At 38.6% G+C, this 20,184-nt stretch overlaps 1 protein-coding gene across 3 annotated transcripts in view; it reads left to right on the forward strand.

The window, feature by feature from the left end:
* Window positions 1-20,184, forward strand: part of MTUS2 (microtubule associated scaffold protein 2) — a gene marked incomplete at its 5' end in the record, with an annotated part of 410,463 nt that overhangs the window by 38,545 nt on the left and 351,734 nt on the right. The window contains one exon of one of the 3 annotated variants that reach the window (XM_081286221.1): window positions 15,165-15,362. The exons of 1 other annotated variant lie outside the window; for it this stretch is intronic. In XM_081286221.1, the coding sequence (XP_081142347.1) occupies window positions 15,165-15,362 (198 nt within the window). The remainder of the gene's footprint in view (window positions 1-15,164; window positions 15,363-20,184) is intronic. One more of the 3 variants, XM_081286220.1, reaches the window with a different exon arrangement.

Below are 20,184 nucleotides of genomic sequence, written 5' to 3' on the forward strand. Positions count from 1 at the left end.
CATTTCTTACGTTGGGTATCATTTACTACGTGGAAAGGCTGAGCATTTTCAAACCCAGCAAATCCTAGCTCCTTTATGTTCAATGGCTCCCTTATATTGAAGTCTTCAACTTAGCCCTACTGTCATTACCAGAAAAGTAAGAAGAAGCCGGGTAGTACCTTCAGCACTCTACCTTGAAATCTTCTTAGCTAGACCTTACTGATGGCTTCCTCAAGGGCCAAAAGCCTTTTTCTTTCTTTCTTTTTTTTTTTTTTTTTTACTTTGGCTCACAATTTTATTTTATTTTATTTTTTTTGTAGTTTTATTTTTTTAATTGGTTGTTCACAACATTACAAAGCTCTTGACATATCATATTTCATACATTAGATTGAAGTGGGTTATGAACTCCCAATTTTACCCCAAATGCAGATTGCAGAATCACGTCAGTTACACATCCACAATTTTACATAATGCCCTATTAGTAATTGTTGTATTCTGCTACCTTTCCTATCCCCTACTATCCCCCCTCCCTTTCCCTCACATCTTCTCTCTCTACCCCATCTACTGCAATTCATTTCTCTCCTTGTTAATTTTCCCATTCCCCTCACAACCTCTTATATGTAATTTTGTATAGCAATGAGGGTCTCCCTTCATTTCCATGCAATTTCCCTTTTCTCTCCCTTTCCCTCCCATCTCATGACTCTGTTTAAAGTTAATCTTTTCTTCCTGCTCTTCCTCCCTGCTCTGTTCATAGTTGCTCTCATTATATCAAAGAAGACATTTGGTATTTGTTTTTTAGGGATTGGCTAGCTTCACTAAGCATAATCTGCTCTAGTGCCATCCATTTCCCTGCAAATTCCATGATTTTGTCATTTTTTAGTGCTGCGTAATATTCCATGGTGTATAAGTGCCACATTTTTTTTTATCCATTCATCTATTGAAGGGAATCTGGGTTGGTTCCACAGTCTAGCTATTGTGAATTGTGCTGCTGTGAACATCGATGTGGCAGTATCCCTGTAGCATGCTCTTTTAAGGTCTTCAGGGAATAGTCCGAGAAGGGCAATAGCAGGGTCAAATGGTGGTTCCATTCCCAGCTTTCCCAGGAATCTCCATACTGCTTTCCAAATTGGCTGCACCAATTTGCAGTCCCACCAGCAATGTACAAGTGTACCCTTTTCTCCACATCCTCGCCAGCACTTGTTGTTGTTTGACTTCATAGTGGCTGCCAATCTTACTGGAGTGAGATGGTATCTTAGGTGGTTTTGATTTGCATTTCTCTGACTGCTAGAGATGGTGAGCATTTTTTCATGTACTTGTTGATTGATTGTATATCCTCCTCTGAGAAGTGTCTGTTCAGGTCCTTGGTCCATTTGTTGATTGGGTTATTTGTTATCTTATTGTCTAATTTTTTGAGTTCTTTGTATACTCTGGATATTAGGGCTCTATCTGAAGTGTGAGGAGTAAAGATTTGTTCCCATGATGTAGGCTCCCTATTTACCTCTCTTATTGTTTCTCTTGCTGAGAAAAAACTTTTTAGTTTAAGTAAGTCCCATTTGTTGATTCTTGTTATTAACTCTTGTGCTATGGGTGTCCTATTAAGGAATTTGGAGCCCGACCCCACAATATGTAGATCAGAGCCAACTTTTTCTTCTATCAGACGCAGAGTCTCTCATTTGATATCAAGCTCCTTGATCCATTTTGAGTTAACTTTTGTGCATGGCGAGAGAAAGGGATTCAGTTTCATTTTGTTGCATATGGATTTCCAGTTTTCCCAACACCATTTGTTGCAGATGCTATCCTTCCTCCATTGCATGCTTTTAGCCCCTTTATCAAATATAAGATAGTTGTAACTTTGTGGATTAGTCTCTGTGTCCTCTATTCTATACCATTGGTCCACCCGCCTGTTTTGGTACCAGTACCATGCTGTTTTTGTCACTATTGCTCTGTAATATAGTTTGAAATCTGGTATTGCTATACCGCCTGATTCACACTTCCTGCTTAGAATTGCTTTTGCTATTCTGGGTCTTTTATTTTTCCATATGAATTTCATGACTGCTTTATCTATTTCTACAAGAAATGCCTTTGGGATTTTGATTGGCATTGCATTAAACCTATAGAGAACTTTTGGTAATATCGCCATTTTGATGATGTTAGTTCTGCCTATCCATGAACAGGGTATATTTTTCCATCTTCTAAGATCTTCTTCTACTTCTCTCTTTAGGGTTCTGTAGTTTTCATTGTATAAATCTTTCAATCTTTCACCTCTTTTGTTAGGTTGATTCCCAAGTATTTTATTTTTTTTGAGGATATTGTGAATGGAGTGTTTTTCCTCATTTCTGTTTCAGAAGTTTGGTCGCTGATATACAGAAATGCCTTTGATTTATGCGTGTTGATTTGATATCCTGCCACTTTGCTTAATTCATTTATTAGTTCTAGTAGTTTCTTTGTAGATCCTTTTGGGTCTTCTAGGTATAGAATCATGTCATCTGCAAATAGTGATAATTTAAGTTCTTCTTTTCCTATTTTTATGCCTTTAATTTCTTTTGTCTGTCTAATTGCTCTGGCTAGTATTTCAAGGACTAAATTAAGTTTCTTTAAGCTCATTAGACTTACACTACTGTTACATGAAAATACCATCCAGTTTCTACTTCTGTCTGGTTCCAAAGCCATTTTTACATAATTAAGTTCTTATTCTGGTAGCAACCCTCTTTCAAAATCTGCATCATATATATTTCTGAATAACAGATCACCCCAAATCGTAATAGCTTGAAACTATAGCAAATATTTATCATCCACTGATTTCTGTGGGTCAGCATTTGGGAAGAGCTTGGATGGGTGATTCTGACCTGGAGCCTCTCAAGAGATTGCAGTCAGATCTGGTTAAGTCTACCATCTTCTGAAGGCTTGACCAAGTATGCTGGACCCACCTCCAAGATGAAGTGATTACTCATATGGCTGTCAAATTGATGCTGTCTGTTGGCCAGAGGCCTCAGTTCCTCACCATGTGAACCTCTGCAAAGGGATGTTTAAATATCCTTATGGCATGGCTGGCTTCTCCTTGAGTGAGCATCCTAGAGCACAAGGATGAATCTGCAGTATCTACTGTGACCTAGACTCAGAGAGCAGCACACTGTCACTTCTACAGTACAGTCTTGGTCACACAGATCAGTCCTGACTCACTGGTAAGAATCATTGCAGGGCTGGGGATGTGGCTCAAGCAGTAGCGCGCTCGCCTGGCATGCGTGCGGCCCGGGTTCGATCCTCAGCACCACATACCAACAAAGATGTTGTGTCCGCCGAGAACTAAAAAATAAATATTAAAAAAAAAATTCTCTCTCTCCTCTCTCTCTCTCTCTCTCTCTCTCTCTCTCTCTCCTCTCTCACTCTAAAAAAAAAAAAAAGAATCATTGCAGAACCATCTTGGAAGTTAGATACTTTGCACCTTGACCTGCGTTTTATTTATTTCTTTGGTGGGGGGATGTACCTCTACCTAAATTGATTTGCAATTATAATGGCAACAGTGTCATTAGTGATAGCAAAAATAGCAATGCAATAGCCTTGTATGTATCAGGTGTTTTTACAATGTCAGACAACATGATAGGCACTTTGGATGCAGTTTTTCTTCTATCATGATAAGGGTAGAGGGTCTTATCTTCATTTTTCACATGAGGAAACTGAGGTACAGAGAGTCTGAATGTAGTCTGGGACCATCTACTTAGTAATAATCACATCAAATCCAGTCCTGTAGTACAATTCTCAAATATGCTACTTCCCTTGCTTTGCTTAATTGTGTCCTTCTTTTCTCCTTTTGGGAAGCTGCAGTCTTAATATCAAAGGGTTTTGTTTGCAGAGTTTTGTCTCAGTGTGACAGGAGCTTGCTGAAAGCTGCTGTTTGTTCATATTCCCAAGCAAGGTGAAGGGAGGCAGAACTGCTTCCCAGGCACGTGCCTTTAGCAAAGCAAATCACCTCCCTACAAAATATCTGTGAAAGAATCATCTGCTTATAAAAGCAATGAGGAAGAACTATTGTACAATTAAAGAAAATAATTTGGCCCAATAAGGTATGTGTAAATATGCACACACACACACACACACACACACACACACACACACACACACACTACTCTTCAATCCAAAATTGTAAGGGAAAAATATGGCCCTTGAATAAAAACCCCGAGTCATCCTGCCTGATGGTCTTGCTTTCACTGAGTTCTTCTCGCCATAGCCTTAGTCTTACCTCTGTTCGGGCCCTGCCCACCCCTTTATCCTGGGCTGTGGCTGTCTATGAATATACACCTCTAGTCCAGGGGGTTGTCAGCCCCAGGTGCAGACCACGCCTTCTTTGAATTTCACACAGCTCCGTGAAGTGACTGCCTACGATAGGTGTCTGTGGATACATATTGAATTGAATTAATATGCATTTACTTCTTTCTGTAGTTTTTTCCTTGGGATATCAAGAATGTTGGGCCATGATGGTTGGATCGTTATTAATATAATATTGAACCTTCAGCACTACAATCAGATTCTAATTGATTGAGATTTTTTTCCTAACCTTACAGAGTCATAATTTAAAAAAGAGAATCAATACAAAAAGGAAAAAGCCAAAACAAATAGAATTCAAATTTCATTAAAATGGGAAGTTTTGCTTTCTTCAAAGGATTTATGTTTCAAGAGAAAAATAATATTACTTTGAAATAGCAACACGGCTTTTACAACTTCAGTAGGCAGCAAAATATCTTTTGTTGTTGAAACAGAAATTTTCATCTTTTTAATTTTTTTGGAAAAATCTTGTCGAAGTATAAAGCCTTGTTAAAATAAAAGAAATTAGTTCATTATAGCTTTTTTGAATGAGACTTTAATATTTGATCCTGGAGTTTCTAAAAGTGTTTATTAACTTTTGAATTTATTTTAATTAGTTTTCCCATTATAGCTATGTTTATTTGAAAAGGTTTTTGATTTGCTGAACAAAACATTCATTTTACCTGTCTAACAGAAGTGTTGTTATAGAGGACACACAATAACAGATTAGATTCTCTGACACAGGCTCTTAAAAGTGAAGATACTGATATAGATTGGGGAACTCATCCTGGATCTACCTTAAGTCTGTTATTTACCTGAAGAAAAAAAGATTATGTTTTCTATTTTTAATCTTTTGTTTTAATATATCAGCTTTATTGAGATATAATTCACAGACTATATATAATTCACCTTTGAAAAGTCACAATTCATTGGTTTTTAGGACAGTCACAGGATTTTGCAATCATCACCACAATTAATTTTAGAACATCTTCATCATCCCTGAAAGAAAGAAAATCTGAATCCATTAGTAGGCTCTACTCATTTCCCCAAACCCTTGTCCTGGGGAACTACGAATCTACTTTCTGTCCTTGGATTTGTCTCTTCAGGACATTTCATATAAGAAATTACATCATACACAGTCTTTTGTGTTTGGCTTCAGTATTTTCAAGTTTCATCCATATTGTTGAATGTATTTATCATTTTTATGGATGAAGAACATTCCACTATGTAGTTAGTCCACATTTTGTTTACCCATTTACCAGTGAACATACATTTGTGATATTTCTACCTTTTATCAAATGCCACTATAAAAATTGACATGTGAGTTGAACATGGATACGTGTTTTCACTAGAATGTACTTAGGAGTAGAATTATCCAGACATGTGATACTTCTGTATTTAACCTGTTGAGGAACTTCCAGACTGTTTTCCAAACTTGCTATACCAATCCCTCTGTCTCCTGACCACACTCTTTATCATCTATCTTTCTATCCTCATGGAGGTGAAGTAGAATCTCACTGTGCTGTTGATTTGCATTTTCCTGATGACTAGAGATGTTTGCATCTTGTCATGTGCTTATTGACTATTTGTATGTCTTCTTGGGAGGTATCTATTGAAATGTTTCACTAATTATAAAATCTGGTTCTTTTTCTTTTCATTGTTGAACTGAAATAGTCCATCATACATTTTGTATACTAGACATTTATCGGATATTTGATTTGCAAATATTTCCTACTATTCTTGTGGGGTTTTTTTTTGTTGTTGTTATCATTGTTCTTCAAAAGTTGGAATCTGACTTCATATTACAGTTCACCCATGATGTTTGACTGATGACTCAAATGTACATTTCATTTAGTTGAAGTTGAACTTGTTTAGTATGCCATTATGGTTCTGAAGGAAGGCAAAAGTTCCATAGAATGTCTAATTTAAAAGTCCAGTGCTGTATGTTCTAAGAAATGAAATGAAAGCCTTCTTTACTGTCAGTAATGTCTGGACACCGGAAGTAGATAAGGAGTGCCTTGGTGAGACCTTGGGTTGTGGCTTTAGTAGATCTGCAGATGAGTGACCTTGACTTATATTTTGGGCATCTGTGAGGCAAGACGTTCCCAGGTAGAGTTTCCACCTACTGTTGGCAAGGCATTTCACAAGTTGTGGGAAATTCGAAGAAGGTGTGGTCCTCACAGGAGGGTGACAACCCCTTGGAGCACAGGAACATAGTCATAGCATAACCATGGCCTAAGATAAAGGGGAGGGCGAGGCCAGAACAGAAGCAAGAGTAGGGTTACGGAGGGAAAATTCAAGGAAAGTAAGACCATCAGGCAGAATGACTCTGAGTTCTTATTCAAGGGCCATTTTTTCCTTATAATTCATATTTTAAATGTATATTATTTGGACCAAAGAATGTTCTGTGGATTTTTGTATTTTTTCTTTGTTTTATTTTTTGTTTCATCCCACCGGGAGCAACCTTGAACAAGAAATCGTTGCTACTATTGGCTAGACCAACATTCAGAGTATTGGCAATGGCTAAGGAGTATAAAAACACACAGATGTAACTGTCTTGTGACCAGAGCAGCCAGGGCTACACAACTGCCTGGAATTTGTCCAGTCATGCTAACCCTTGGGTCCTTTCATGTACTGAATCTTTGTGTCCTTGTAAAGTTCATATCCTGAAGCACTACTCTCCAATGTGATGTATTAGGACTTGGGCTTTTGGGTTAGATTTAGGTGAGGTCTTGAGGGTGGAGCCCATGCTGGATGTACGAAAAGACAAGGAGACATCAGAGCTTCTTCTCTCTGTCATTCAGTGACACAGCAAGAAGGTTGCTGTCTAAAAGCCGAGAGACCCAACCAGAACCCAACCATGCTGGTAACCTGGTCTTGGACTTCTAACCTCCAGAAAGATAAGGCACAAATTGCTGTGGTTTAAAGCACGGAGTCTGGTTCTTTGTTATGGCAACCTGAGTTGACTGAGATTGGTCCCATTTCTTATCAGAGAAATACTGGTTAACAAATGAAACGCACCAGCTGTCCAGTGAGATCCATCACGTGGGATGGTGACGATTTCATCTGTAAAGTGTACAAACTCTCAATGCTGTTCATCAGTTATTTCAAGTGACTCTATAGGTAGCCAAGGAATCGAGAGAGGAGTGACCTCCTGTGGCACTGTGGCAAAGTGCTGGGGAGAGGGGAGACTATTCCCTCCTGGAGGTGAAATATGCAGGAAGGTCCAGGTTTGGCTCCATCCTACTGCAAGGAGGCCTTGGTAGCTGTGCTGAGCTTGCAGGATGGACTTATTTAACCCAAGATGTAATGGAACCTGGGTATGGAGAGTCACATGTTCAGGGCACATAGGTGCTAGCCTTTTTAGGAGAGATTAGCATGTTGCCAGCATTTGCCAGTCTCATGTTGTATGTGGCAGAGCCAAGGGGGACCGTTTCTTTTATCAGAAGCCATGATTGTTCTAGAGGTACCAGAAAGCATGAGAAGAGGTTGATAAACCTTCACAGAGAGGGTTTCTGTAGGACAGAAAGGGAATGCATGTTGATTGCAATTTGGACAGATTCTAGAACCTTTGTGCAGAGGGGACCCTATTAAAGATGAGCTTGATTAAAATTAGCAAATTAGGAATACTTTTGCTTCCTGAACCTTAGCACTTTCTGAAATATCCTGGGCTTCCTGTAATATTTTGGATGCTGATAGGATCATTAATTGTTTCTTTTTTTTTATTTGTTCAAATATTAGTTGTTTCTTGAGAGTTTTAGGGATAAAATGCCCAATGGTTTACCAAGCAATATTCAGAAATTTAAGGTGACAGGACCATGCATCATGCACAGGACAATGGCCTATCTATTTTTGTGAACTTATTTGTTTTTATTTGTATGTTCCTAATGACTATGTCAAATGAATGTCCTCAAAGAGGATGTTATCAATGTAATGACATACCTGTGGGGCTGGAGAAAGTTGGATGCAATTAAGATTTTCCCTGTATAGGTTGTGTGCCGTGGCAGATGCTGTGGTATCTTGTGGGTAGCCACCAGGTAAAGATACACTGCATTCCTTTGAAGGTAAAGGAAAACTGTGACTGAGAGGCTATTAAAAATAGAAATTGAGTAGAACATATTAACCAAATCTATAATAGCAAAATGTTTTCCAATATGTTATTAGTTGAAGTCAGTAATTTCAATAATATCATGTCTAGAGATTTTTTATGAGTAGTATCATAGCATTATGGTTACATAATCCTCTGTGAGGTATTACTAATTCCACATTAAGGCCAAATTGGACTATTAAATTGGGAAGCAGCGGAGGCATGTAATGGGTTTCAACCCTGGAAAAACTTGTTTAAATTTACATTGAACCATGTTCACTATTTTACAGGGGGATTGGCCCGGGGTGGAGGGTGGGCATTTTGCCACATCAACTTGTATGTGTCATGAACTTTTTTCAGGATTTTCTCCACCTCTGGATCCAGCTCTCTTTCTCTTTCCCTCCACCTATCTCTCTCTCTCTCTCTCTCTCTCTCTCTCTCTCTCTCTCTCTCTCTCTCTCTCTTCTTTCTTTCTTTCTTTCTTTCTTTCTTTTCTGTGCTTCCTGAGAATTTCCTCTGCTTTGCTCCTATTTATAAATTCCTTTCTTCATGGAGCTTCAAGTCTATGGTTAGGGGCTTCCCCCATACAATGGTTGCTTTATAGGGGGTTTAAGTAAAGACACTGGGTTTAAGTAAGGTTGAATTAACCCCTTTTCTGTGCCAATGGGAGTCGTGGGTGCTTTTTCCATAAGTCTAAGGATTGGAATTTTTGTAGCAACAGAGGCATAGGCAGCAACAGCCACCAAGTTACTTAATGATCCCACAGAATCAACTGCTTGTAGGAATGCAAACATTTCCTTTATGTTTTTCTTATCTTCCTTAATGACTGCTCTTTCATGAGCTTCTACCCAGTCATCCTGTATCTTGTACAGGATCTAGTTGGTCTACAGAGAGCTCTATAAATCTAGAGCCAAGACCTGGCTGAGAAATGCAACCAATTGGTCACAGGATAGCCTTTGCCCCAAGTCTAGCATCAGACAACTTTCTTCTCAGATATACAGATAGGTCCAGCATGAGACGTACCTCAGAAAAACTTTAAAGAGGCCCCTCCTCCATCCCATTTTCTTATTCCTAAAAAACAATTAAATATTCAAACTTCAAAATTAGATGAGCAGAAGCTGTGACAGAAGGTCTGTAGGACTCAGTGCAGCACAGCCGCACAGCTCAAGCACAAGCTGGCCAGCAAGCCACAGCTGAAGGTGCCTGCGTACGCTGAGGCAGCAGAGCCAGTTAAGAAGCCAAAGCAAGAAGGGAGACCCCCAGAGATGGTGGCCGTGTTTGCAGCATCCTGCTTGCTGCACCTTTTGTTGTAGCCACCCCAAAGAGGCAGAGTGGACCCTCAGCCAAAATTTGGTTTGAATGTCAAGAGTGATGATGAAGCCACAAACAAAGCAAGAGGGTATGGAAAAGCTTATACTTATGTAATTGGGGTTTGTGGGGAGAGCAGAATAGGCCTCTCAAACAAGTCTGAAAATGGCTTGAGGGAGAAGGAAAGCAAGCTGGATTGTGGTTTTATTTGTCATATGGGGGTAGGGGAGCGGTGAACATTCCCATGCAAATGGGTAGTGGCTTACGTGGCTTGAATATAAATATCCTCACACCTCCCAGCATCAGAGGAGGGACCCCTGGACTTTCTTTTCAGCTTTCCCAGATGAGGGGTAGAAGAGGTAGGTGAGAGTAGAGCAAGGTTGTGAGGTGTTGAGGCTAGTAGCTATTAGCAGTCAAATATTAAAAAAAAAAATATGGAGTCTGACCCTTTATTATAATTCTTAAGCATTTTCTTCTCTTTTGGCCCATGATAAATAAAATTGCTTTCCAAATTTCATTTTTGGATTATTTATTGTGAGAGTATAGAAGTCCACTTAATTTTTGCATGTGAATATTTTTATTCTGTGACCTTGCTGAGCTAGTTTATTCATTAATTAAATAGTTTGTTAAATGAATTTCCTAGGATTTTCTCTATACAAGACCACGTTAACTGCAAAGAGAAAGTTTTGCTTCTGATTTCCAATACGCACATCTTTTCTTTTCTTGCTTAATTGCTCTGGCCAGGACCTTCCCTGCAATGTGAATAGAAAGGGTGGGAGAAGATATCCTTGTTCCTGATGTTGAGGGGAAGCTTTCACTCTTTCACTATTAAGTATAAACTTACCTGCCTTTATCAGATCAAAGGCACTGTCTTCTATTCCTAGTTCACTAACCACTAATAGGTTGTTTTTTTTTAAATCATGCACTGATATTGAAATTTGTAAAGTATTTTTTCTACACATTGAGATGATCATGGGTTTTGTTTTTCTTTATTAATATGGTATAGTATATTGATTTATATATAATAAAGCAATTTATATTTCTAGGAGAAATATTGCTTGGTCTTGTTATATAATTCTTTATATATGCTTCTGGTTTTAATTTGTTAGTTTTTTGTTGTTAATTTTTATGTAAATGATTGATAGAATTCACTAAAGAATCTGGACCTTGCAGGAAGTTTTTAAATTACTAATTCAATCTTTTTAGTAAACATATATTCAGATTGGAGTCAATTCTCATAGTTTGTGTCTTTCTAAAATTTGTCCATTTCACTAGATTATCTAATTTATTGAGATATTGTTGTTTATAGTCTTCTGTTATAATCCCTTTTATTTCTGTTGGATCAGTAGTGATATCTCTCTTAGCTTTTTCACTAGTTATCTCTGGTAAACTAGCTTTTCTACAGTTTATCATCTTGCTTTAATGGAGCTATCAGCCTCCTTCTAGTTGCTTACCATCAAAATCTCCATTGCTTCTAAGAATTCCCCTAGGTTGGAACTTCATACAAATATTGTTTCAAATAAACTCAGTTCTTTTGAAGAGCATTTCAGAGATCCCTGTTCTTCTGGTGTGCCTGTGTCCTTGGGCAAAATCTCTTACTTATGACTTTGGTGCTAGGGGTTGTAAAAGCAGACAAAAACTCTTACATTACCAGTAAGATGCCAGATAGGGATGGTGCCCTCTAGTTTTCTCTCTTTATCTTTCCTGGGGGTGAATTTCTAGCCTATAAGTGAACAAGGCAGTGTGATTTAGGCCCCAGTATTTTGGGCCTGTTCTACCTGCGTAGTCCTCTACCCTATAAGTTGTGGCTGGGTGAAGAAAGGGTCCCCCTGACCTGTTGACAACATTTGCATAGAATTTAGCCTCTGCAACATGGAACTGAAGATGGGTGGGATGTGGATGAGAAGTGGTGTTATCCCAATGATCCTAGGAAGATACAGTAACCCTTAACTCCAGAGAGAAAAAAAACACCTATCTTTCTGGCCACATGTACCAGAGTAGAGCTTCCATCATTCTGTGGTGGGAGGTTGGTGATGGGGAACAAGGAAGGGGGTCATGGTTCAAGTGCAACTCTCACTGTTTTCATTGAGTTTTTGTTAATTTTCTTATGTGTGATATACTCTTAGAATATTTACCAAAGACTTTAAAACTTTTAAAAATAGTTTTCACCAGTTATGATTGTTTCACTGGAGAGAGTGGCATAGAGATCTGCATGCTATCATTCTATGAAGTATCTTTCTTATGTATTACCTTAGCTTTATTTGATACTAATTTATTATATAATTTATTTATTGAGAGCTTCCTATGCACTTGATACACTATTATTTCTGTCAAAATATATGTCCTAGATTAGAGCAAGGACACTAAATACTTGGAAAATGTATGTCTCTGACATGCTAGATGTCTTTATTGGGGTTACTGTATATATTGGTTGGCATATAAACAACAGAAGTGTATTTCTCACTGTTCTGGGAACTGGAAATCTGAGATCAGGGTTACTATGATCTTCTTATTGTTTACCCGTACGATGGAAAGAGAGTGAGTTAGACCTCAGACACCTTTCTATATGTGCACAAATCTCATTATTGAGAGTTCTACTCTTACAACCTATCTACCTCTCCAAGGACCTGACATCAAACACCATCACATTGGGGTTACTTTGTAAATACTAAATTCAGTCTAAAATGCTGGACTGGTTTGAAAAATAGCCAGGAATATAGGGGGTTTTTTTTGTGTGTATATATGTAAATAGTTATTTTTATAAGAAGCTAAGATTAAGTTAATGCAATTTGATCAGAGTTGTCAAATGAAATTATTTCACAAGTGAGTTGACATTTTCTGTTGAAGTTTTTAAAGTATGTTCCAACAGCCACCTGAATCAAAATATTTAATCATTTGTTTGAAAGGCAGAATTTTTTTTTAGTCCTCTCCAGACTACTCTTTTATGCAGAGAAATTTGTGGAGATATTTGACTCATACTTTGGGTTAAATTAATATAGTACAACCTTGGTGATAGATTTCAATGAAACATTTATAATAAGAAATTGTATAATCACTGTGCTAGGTGCTGGTAATATAAAAAGAATAAGATTTGCTCCTCCAATCCTGTAAGCATCTGTACTATTCATGATATTAATCTGGTAGAAGGAAAGACAATTATATAGTAACTTGATGTATAGTATAAGTCACATTAAATTTACAAAAGTTCTACACACAGATTTGGGGCAAGGAATACTCCTACAAGTAGCCTAAACATGAGCACACCAACACAGGCACACACACACACACACACACACACACACACACACAACACAGAGCATTACAATCATTGCTCAGTATCCATAGCAGATTGAATATACTGCCCATCCCCATTCCTCCCCAAACCATGGATGTTCAAGTTTCTTATATAAAATGGTAAGAGTATTTGCATGTAACCAATGCAAATCCAGTACTCCAAGCTGTCTCTAGACTACATATAATACTTAATATAAAGTAAATGCTAGGTAAGTAGTTGATATTCTGTATTATTTTGAGAACAGCAACAAGAAAAAAGTTCCTACATGCTCAGAGAAGATGCAGTGTTTTTCCAAATAGTTTTAATCTGCTCATTTCAATCTGTCTATATGGAACCCATGGATATGAAAAGCCAACTGTTTACCTTTACCAAAAGGAATAGGGAGGAAAAAATCTAGAAAATAATTTGGAGACTGCTTCCTATACACAGAATCCTGTGTTGTCCACCCTTCCCTTCTCTCTGTGTGTCCCAAAGCTACCTTTCCACCGATGGAATGAACAACTGGATGTAGGTAAGGGTGGAATAAGACACATTTTTGTTTTACACACTCAGAGACTTTATTGTCTTACATAATGATGTAACAAACTTATTTTTAAAAAAATATTAAGTGAATGCTTTCCACATGCCAAGGTTCTTGGTTAGGAATACTGACTTTTTTTCTCCCAAATATATGAAGGCATTGAATATGGCATTGATAGCTGATACAAAAGGGCCATTACTACTTGTTAAATGGTGCAGTATTTCTTTCTTTTCTTTTCTTTTTTTATTAGTGGAACATTTTTTAAGCATTAGAATAGAACTGAACTGGGGATACCTGCAACTCCAGCTCCTTGTTCCCTTTCTCTTCTGTGCTGACCTGATTCCTTCTCTTCCCAGTCCTGACCCAGGAGTCAGGAGACCACAGCTGTGTGGATCCCATCTTCATCTGGACTCATATCGGGCTGTGGCCTCTCTTCCAGGAGGACTTGCTGGTAGAAGAAGAGGCCTTTTGGGGGGCCACCATAGACCTAGCATGACATCTACTGGTTCTCTATTTCTACATTTAGATGCTTTCTAATATGTAGTTTCTTCAATGATCTTTTTAGACATGGCCTTTGGGGGTTTTATGAATCGACCATTATTTAAATTAAGTTTAGTGTGAAACGCAGTTAATCTTTTATAATAAAGAATAGACTAACGGCAGAATAAGAATGCTATGGACTGTTTCGTGTACCCTCAGGGTAAATATGTTTGCAGGTCAAAGTTGCTAAATACCTCCTGAAGGTCAATCACACAAAATATTAGGAAACTTGGGCCTTTTAAATTTCATATCCTAGTATTTTTTGGTTTGGGGTTTCTCTGTGCTGAGAGCCTTCTCGTAGGGTTGTGAATGATCATCCTGGCAGCTGCTGATGGAGCCCAGCTCAGACTTAGAGCATGGTGTTTCTGAGATCTTGGATTGACAGCATATTTTATCATCCTAAAACAGACTGGTTTTGCACATATCTAGGAACTGATTTTGAAGTTTGGACTAAAATAAAAACAGAAAAAGGAGAAAAACTGACATTCATCTGAGTACCTATCAAGTTCTGTGTTACAAAGAGTAATGCTAAAACCTTGGAGGCCAGCTTTATCATCATTCTTTATAGAGGAAGCTGGTTCTCAGTGTTAGGGCTAGGGCTCAGGGTTACATAGCTAGTAACAGAGAGGTCAGATTTCAGTCTGGCTAGCCCCCCCTCCCATCCCTACAACCTGCAGAAGGTTAGTAGGATGATTCTGTGAACATGTTTCTGTAAGACTTATCGCATAATAGTTAAAATCACCAATGAGTATTTTCTGCAAGAGTTCTTTGCCTATCATATGTCAAATATTAAGGTGTATCTGAATTTCAGAGACCTACAGGTAGCTTTAACAGTCAATATTCTCTCTCCATTCAACATCTGAAGCACTTTATACCTATGGCCTTATAGTAGGGTCAACCTGTTTGCCTAACTGGACTGTGATCATCTTGGGGCAGGAGCTACTTCTCCTCTTCCTGAGTTTCTCTGAAGCACCTGGCTCACATAAGAGACCTTTCTCTTAAAGATTTGTTTGTTGCAAATGCATAGAATTGAATTTCAAGATTAATTTTAGCTACATATATATACATATATACACATATATATATTCTCAGGTTTTTGTTTTGTTTTGTTTTGTTTTTGCTTTGGTTCTTTTAAGCAGATTTAAAGAAAGCTTCCAGTTCAAATGCTGCAAAATCCAGTCTACCGAAATCCGGACTTCGACCTCCTGGATACTCGCGTCTCCCAGCGTCCAAGCTGGCGGCCTTTGGCTTTGTCCGGAGCTCCAGCGTGTCCTCAGTTTCCAGCACCCAGTCAGCGGACAACGTGCCGCCCGAGCAGAGCCAGCCAGCCACCCGTAAGTGGGGCAGGGGGAGGGGTTGGGCACCTGTGCCCAGCTCCTGCAGGCCAGTCCAGGCCCTAAAGGTAAATTGACCTGCTTGTGTCATTTTCTTTGTGTGACTAATAATTTTGATCAGTTTCCTTACTCTACCATCCACTTAAGGAAAATAGCCTATTTGGCACTATCTTTTTTTCAGTTTCGGTGAGTTAACTTGCCAGGAAAAGATTTTGCACCTCTTACCATCTAGAAAATGACTTACCCAGAGACAGGTTCCAGAAACCCTTTGCTTCACGGATTCTTAGGTAAGAGGTCAACAAAGAAAGATCCAAGAAAGGTGTCCCTGCGGAGTGTTATCATGAAACCTACCGAGTTTTCAATATTTGCTGAAAGAATTAGTCACCTGTGATTACCTATAGTGCCTTGGAATTGGTGAAGCATTTAACTATGTTTCCAAAAGTTAACTAAATGAGGTTAAAAATAGGAAGGAGGGTTGAACAACTTCAAGTTCTGTGGTTGGGAACATTTGTAGCTGATATGGGGCCACTTCAAGGCTCTTTCCTGGGACTGAGATTATAGAGTGTATCTTATGTTTGCACTGCTAGCCCTCTGAGCCAGACACAACAGCCACTGTCAGTAGAGGTCGGGAGGGTGACCCTTTGGCTGAACCTTTGATGACCAGACCTCACCTCAGCCTCACCAACCTCAAAGTCATTGTTATCCGGTCTGAAGCCGTGACATAGCAGATGTTGGTTGTCAAGAACTGCCCAGAGGACCAGGAAAGTCTTAGAGGTTTCCAAGTGGAGAGCTGTTTTGATGGGATTATAGAAATCAGATCAAGTGGGAGTAGTATGCAAGAGACAGAGATTATTTTTTTCAATCTTAGTCCTTCACGCTTCTTCATTCTCCTTCCTTTTTTGGGTTCCCAGAGATGATATGTGGAACATTTGTACCTTTACAGTTCTAATTTTTAATCTACCCAGTTATTCCTGTTCATAATACTGTTTTAATTTATCTTCATATTTAGGTAGTGGCTTTGAAGTTTGTTTCCTATGTTTTCTTGGTTTCCTGAAGAGGCTGTGGTTCAGACTTGCTTTCACTTGGATTCATTTTAGGAATGTCACTGTAATTAGGCATTACAACATTATACAGTAGCTGCCTCAAAATATGAAACATGAATATGATAAATAACTATTTGCAAATGTATGCTCCATTTTTTATATGTATATGTGTATTAACACTCTAAAGATTTTGAAATACAGGAGAAACTGTTTGTCGTCAGTTTTAGTGACAAAATTTCCAATAATATGTTTCTATTTTAGAGAAAGCATGAAAGAAAAAAAATCTCATGGTATGCATCTTTCTAAGGGAGGAGTTTAGATTTTGATTTCTTAAAAAAATAGATAACCTTGAAGCAAACTGATCCATGATAGCAGCTTTTGCTGAAGAAAAGCTGACAGGCGTGGGTAGAGTAATTCTAGGTATGCTTAGGGCACTCTGACCACTACTTCAAAGAAGAGTAGACAGGGATCCCCTGAGGACCTGAGGGGACAAGAGTTGTTATGTGCCAGAGAAAATAACTTCCAATTTTAACGGCTTCATAGTAAAAATGATATTTACTGTATTCAGAATTGTTTTCTGTTCTTTTAAAATAGAATTGATTTATAATTATCTGCCACCTATTATAAATAAAATTTGTACTTCACCAATGAGCTACAGAAAAACCTCACATGTATCTGAATTACTGTTTTAGCACCACCTACTATTATACCTATACTTGTTATTAGATTTAATGCAAAGAAAAGCAGTTTCAATTCTTTAGTGTATGATGCTTTAGTGACAGGGATTATGTAAAACAAGAAGTTCTTCAGGGAGCTGGAAGTTCTTAGATTATATCCTATGAGCAAAGCTTTGCTGGTTCAGCTTGTGATAATGCCAATTTGATATCAGAATGGGCTCATTTTTATTTCTTGGAAAGTTGGTCTTTTGCAGACACTATGTCACATAGGATTCATTTTAGGAATACACTGCATTTAGGCATTACATCATAGCACAGTAGACAACTCAAAATCAGAAACATGACTATAATAGGGAACTCTCTGCAAGTGTGTAATTCGTACTTTTAAATACTTATGCTCATATGCATTTCTGAACAATTTCCCACTGACTGTGGCATGCTATATTTGGGACACTTTTAGGTGATTCATTATGAATTTATTAGTGTTTCCTAGGTAACCTTGCCTCAACTGTGTCGCGTCTATGTTGTCTTCCTAGGTTCTGAGGGACAAATGATGATAAGTGTGGAGAGGGGATCCTGAATGGACCCCTGGATATGAGGGGCAGGGGCTGTTTGGGTCTCAGTGGTTCCGTGTGGACTCTTCTCTCTATTCTTGGCTCAGGCTTGTGCCTCTAGTTCAACCCTGCTGGGAAGAGCCTTTCAGAGTCATGTGCCTGTCTATTTTTTTTTTTTCAAAAAATTTTGGTAAATGGAGCAGACACAAGGAAATGAACTATGTTCACAGAGTGTTAGAATTTGAAGGTATCTTACTGTCCGGGTCACCCTTCATTTCATAACTAGGCAAACTGAGATCAGCATGCCTTGCCCCGGGCTCTTGTTTCCTTTTTAAAGCCGGGAGGACATATTCATAAACATCTTTCCTTTCTCTTAGTTAAGCAAATCTTGAGGTCAGAGCTGTCTTGAGAAGTCTTGCAGGCCAAACCTACCACTTCCCCACTTTCCCAGGTTGTCAGCCAGCCCTGGGGTGAGCTCCCTAAATTGCTGCAAGCATCCTGTGGGCAAAGAAGCAACCCCTGAGGCTGGGCAGCTCTCATTGTTGGGAAGTGCTCCTAATGGGTTCAAGCTGCCTCCTTGTGATTTCTGCCCCCAGCCGCAGTTCCTGAGGTTCCCACAGCACCAGACTGTTCCTGAGGTTCCCAGCAGCCCAGACTGCTCCTTCCTTTGCAGATTCATCACTTGATGATGATGAGGTTGGCCTGTTTAGAACATCAAATAAAATTTCAAATTATGCTAGTTAGTGTCCCACAGCTTTTTTTTTTTTAATTCTAAATTGAAGAGGAAGAAGCATTCTTGTAACTTAGAACTTTTAACTCTAAACTCAAACACACACGTCTGACCCAGTATATGGCTCCTAATTCTTTGATGGTTTTCAAAGAAGAAAAAAAAAATCCCAGATATACTTTAAATGACAAAAACTTAAAAAGGAAAACAATTGCCCTAGAGTTTAGTGTTGGTGATATACTATAGACTGAATTATACTTGGTTGCCAAATTAATCAATGATTAAGTGTAGACTTGATTTTTCCAGTGAATAGGTAGGTATAATTTAAGTCAAATCTTCCAGGTGGATATGTGGAGGAAAACTTGGAAGACAGGGTTTCATGAAGCAGTCATTAATGGAAATAGATTCTATTACCCAAGGATGAAATAATTTATATAAAGGATTTATTTTGTTGTGTCTTCTGAATTGTGCCTGAATTATTAGGTGCTTAAGAAATGAAAATTCCTATCAGAAGAGTACATGCAGCGTAGGATACTTGCAGCTGTCTTTTTCAATTTCTCTTCCTCTTCCTTTTTCTAAATACTGTTGTATTTTCTCTTTGGGATTGTCTAAGACTAGTGTCAATAAGACAAAGAATTTGAAAGGTATAAATGGAAAATTATTTTTTCTCTCCTATTCCTTCTCCTTGTCAGAAAACTAGTAGAATGGCGGGGAGGCAGGGGACAGATGGGGAAGAAGGAGGGGAGTAGTTTGCATAAATACTCAGGATGCAAGGATATGTGTTCTCAGATATTGAAATATGGTGTAGAATTGAGGGTTGGAGGTGGAGGGCTAATTCCTGTTGAGGACCATGAGGGAATTTCTTGAAGAGAGCTGAAAGTTGGGCAGTATTTGGGAGATAGAGATGGTTGATTTTCTAGGGGAGAAGCTATTGGTGCATCCAGAAACCCACTGGAATTTAAGGAGTTGCCACCCCAGGTACAGCCCGGTGTTCAACATGGTGCTATCTCACAACTACTAAGTACCTTTTTTGAGCTCCCCACAGTTTGTTCTCAGAATGTGTCTATTCTGGTTCTCCAGTATTCCCCTCGGTCATCTCATCTACAGTGGCAGCTCTTAGTACTTTGGATGCGAATCTCATATCCATCTCTTCAGTGCTTCTTTGTAGAACCACTTACCTCCATTTCAAAGGATCAATCACACATTTCCAATCAGCAGACCCATGTATACCTTAGACTGATTTTTTTCCACAAAATGAATTCTTAGTTTAAAAAAAAAATCAAAAACAAAAACAAACAAACAAAAAAACCCTCCTTTCAAAGTTTCTCCATGTTTTAACGATACCTATGATCTTCTGACAACTGGGGCTGGACATTTCAGAGTGAACATTACATTTTAACTGCTTTTGACTTCGTTTATTCAATAATCAATTCTTGTCAGTTCTTTCTCTTGGGGATCTTTCTTTGCTCATCATCTTAATTGAAATTTATGGTAGCTCTCATCTCAGCAATTCCTGGCACAACATACCCCAACAGACAGCCACAGCTAGCTGGAGTTGTTCACATTTTTCTATGAGGGATTTTGGGTTTTTCTGTCTGTGGGCTTAGGTTTAAACCATGCTCTGTGAATGTCCTTCCCTCCCACCTCTGCCAAGTTCGTTCTCTCTCTCTCTCTCTCTCTCTCTCTCTCTCTCTCGTTCATCATCTTCAGGTGCCTTTTAGATTCCTCAAAAAAGCCAGCCAAATGTGATCTCTTTTCTCCTGGGAACTCCTTGAACTCCTTGCTGGTATCACTTACCACATCAGCTATTGTAGTTAGTTT

Source organism: Spermophilus citellus, assembly GCF_964194105.1.
Source record: "Spermophilus citellus genome assembly, chromosome: 1".
NCBI classification, from domain to species: domain Eukaryota; kingdom Metazoa; phylum Chordata; class Mammalia; order Rodentia; family Sciuridae; genus Spermophilus; species Spermophilus citellus.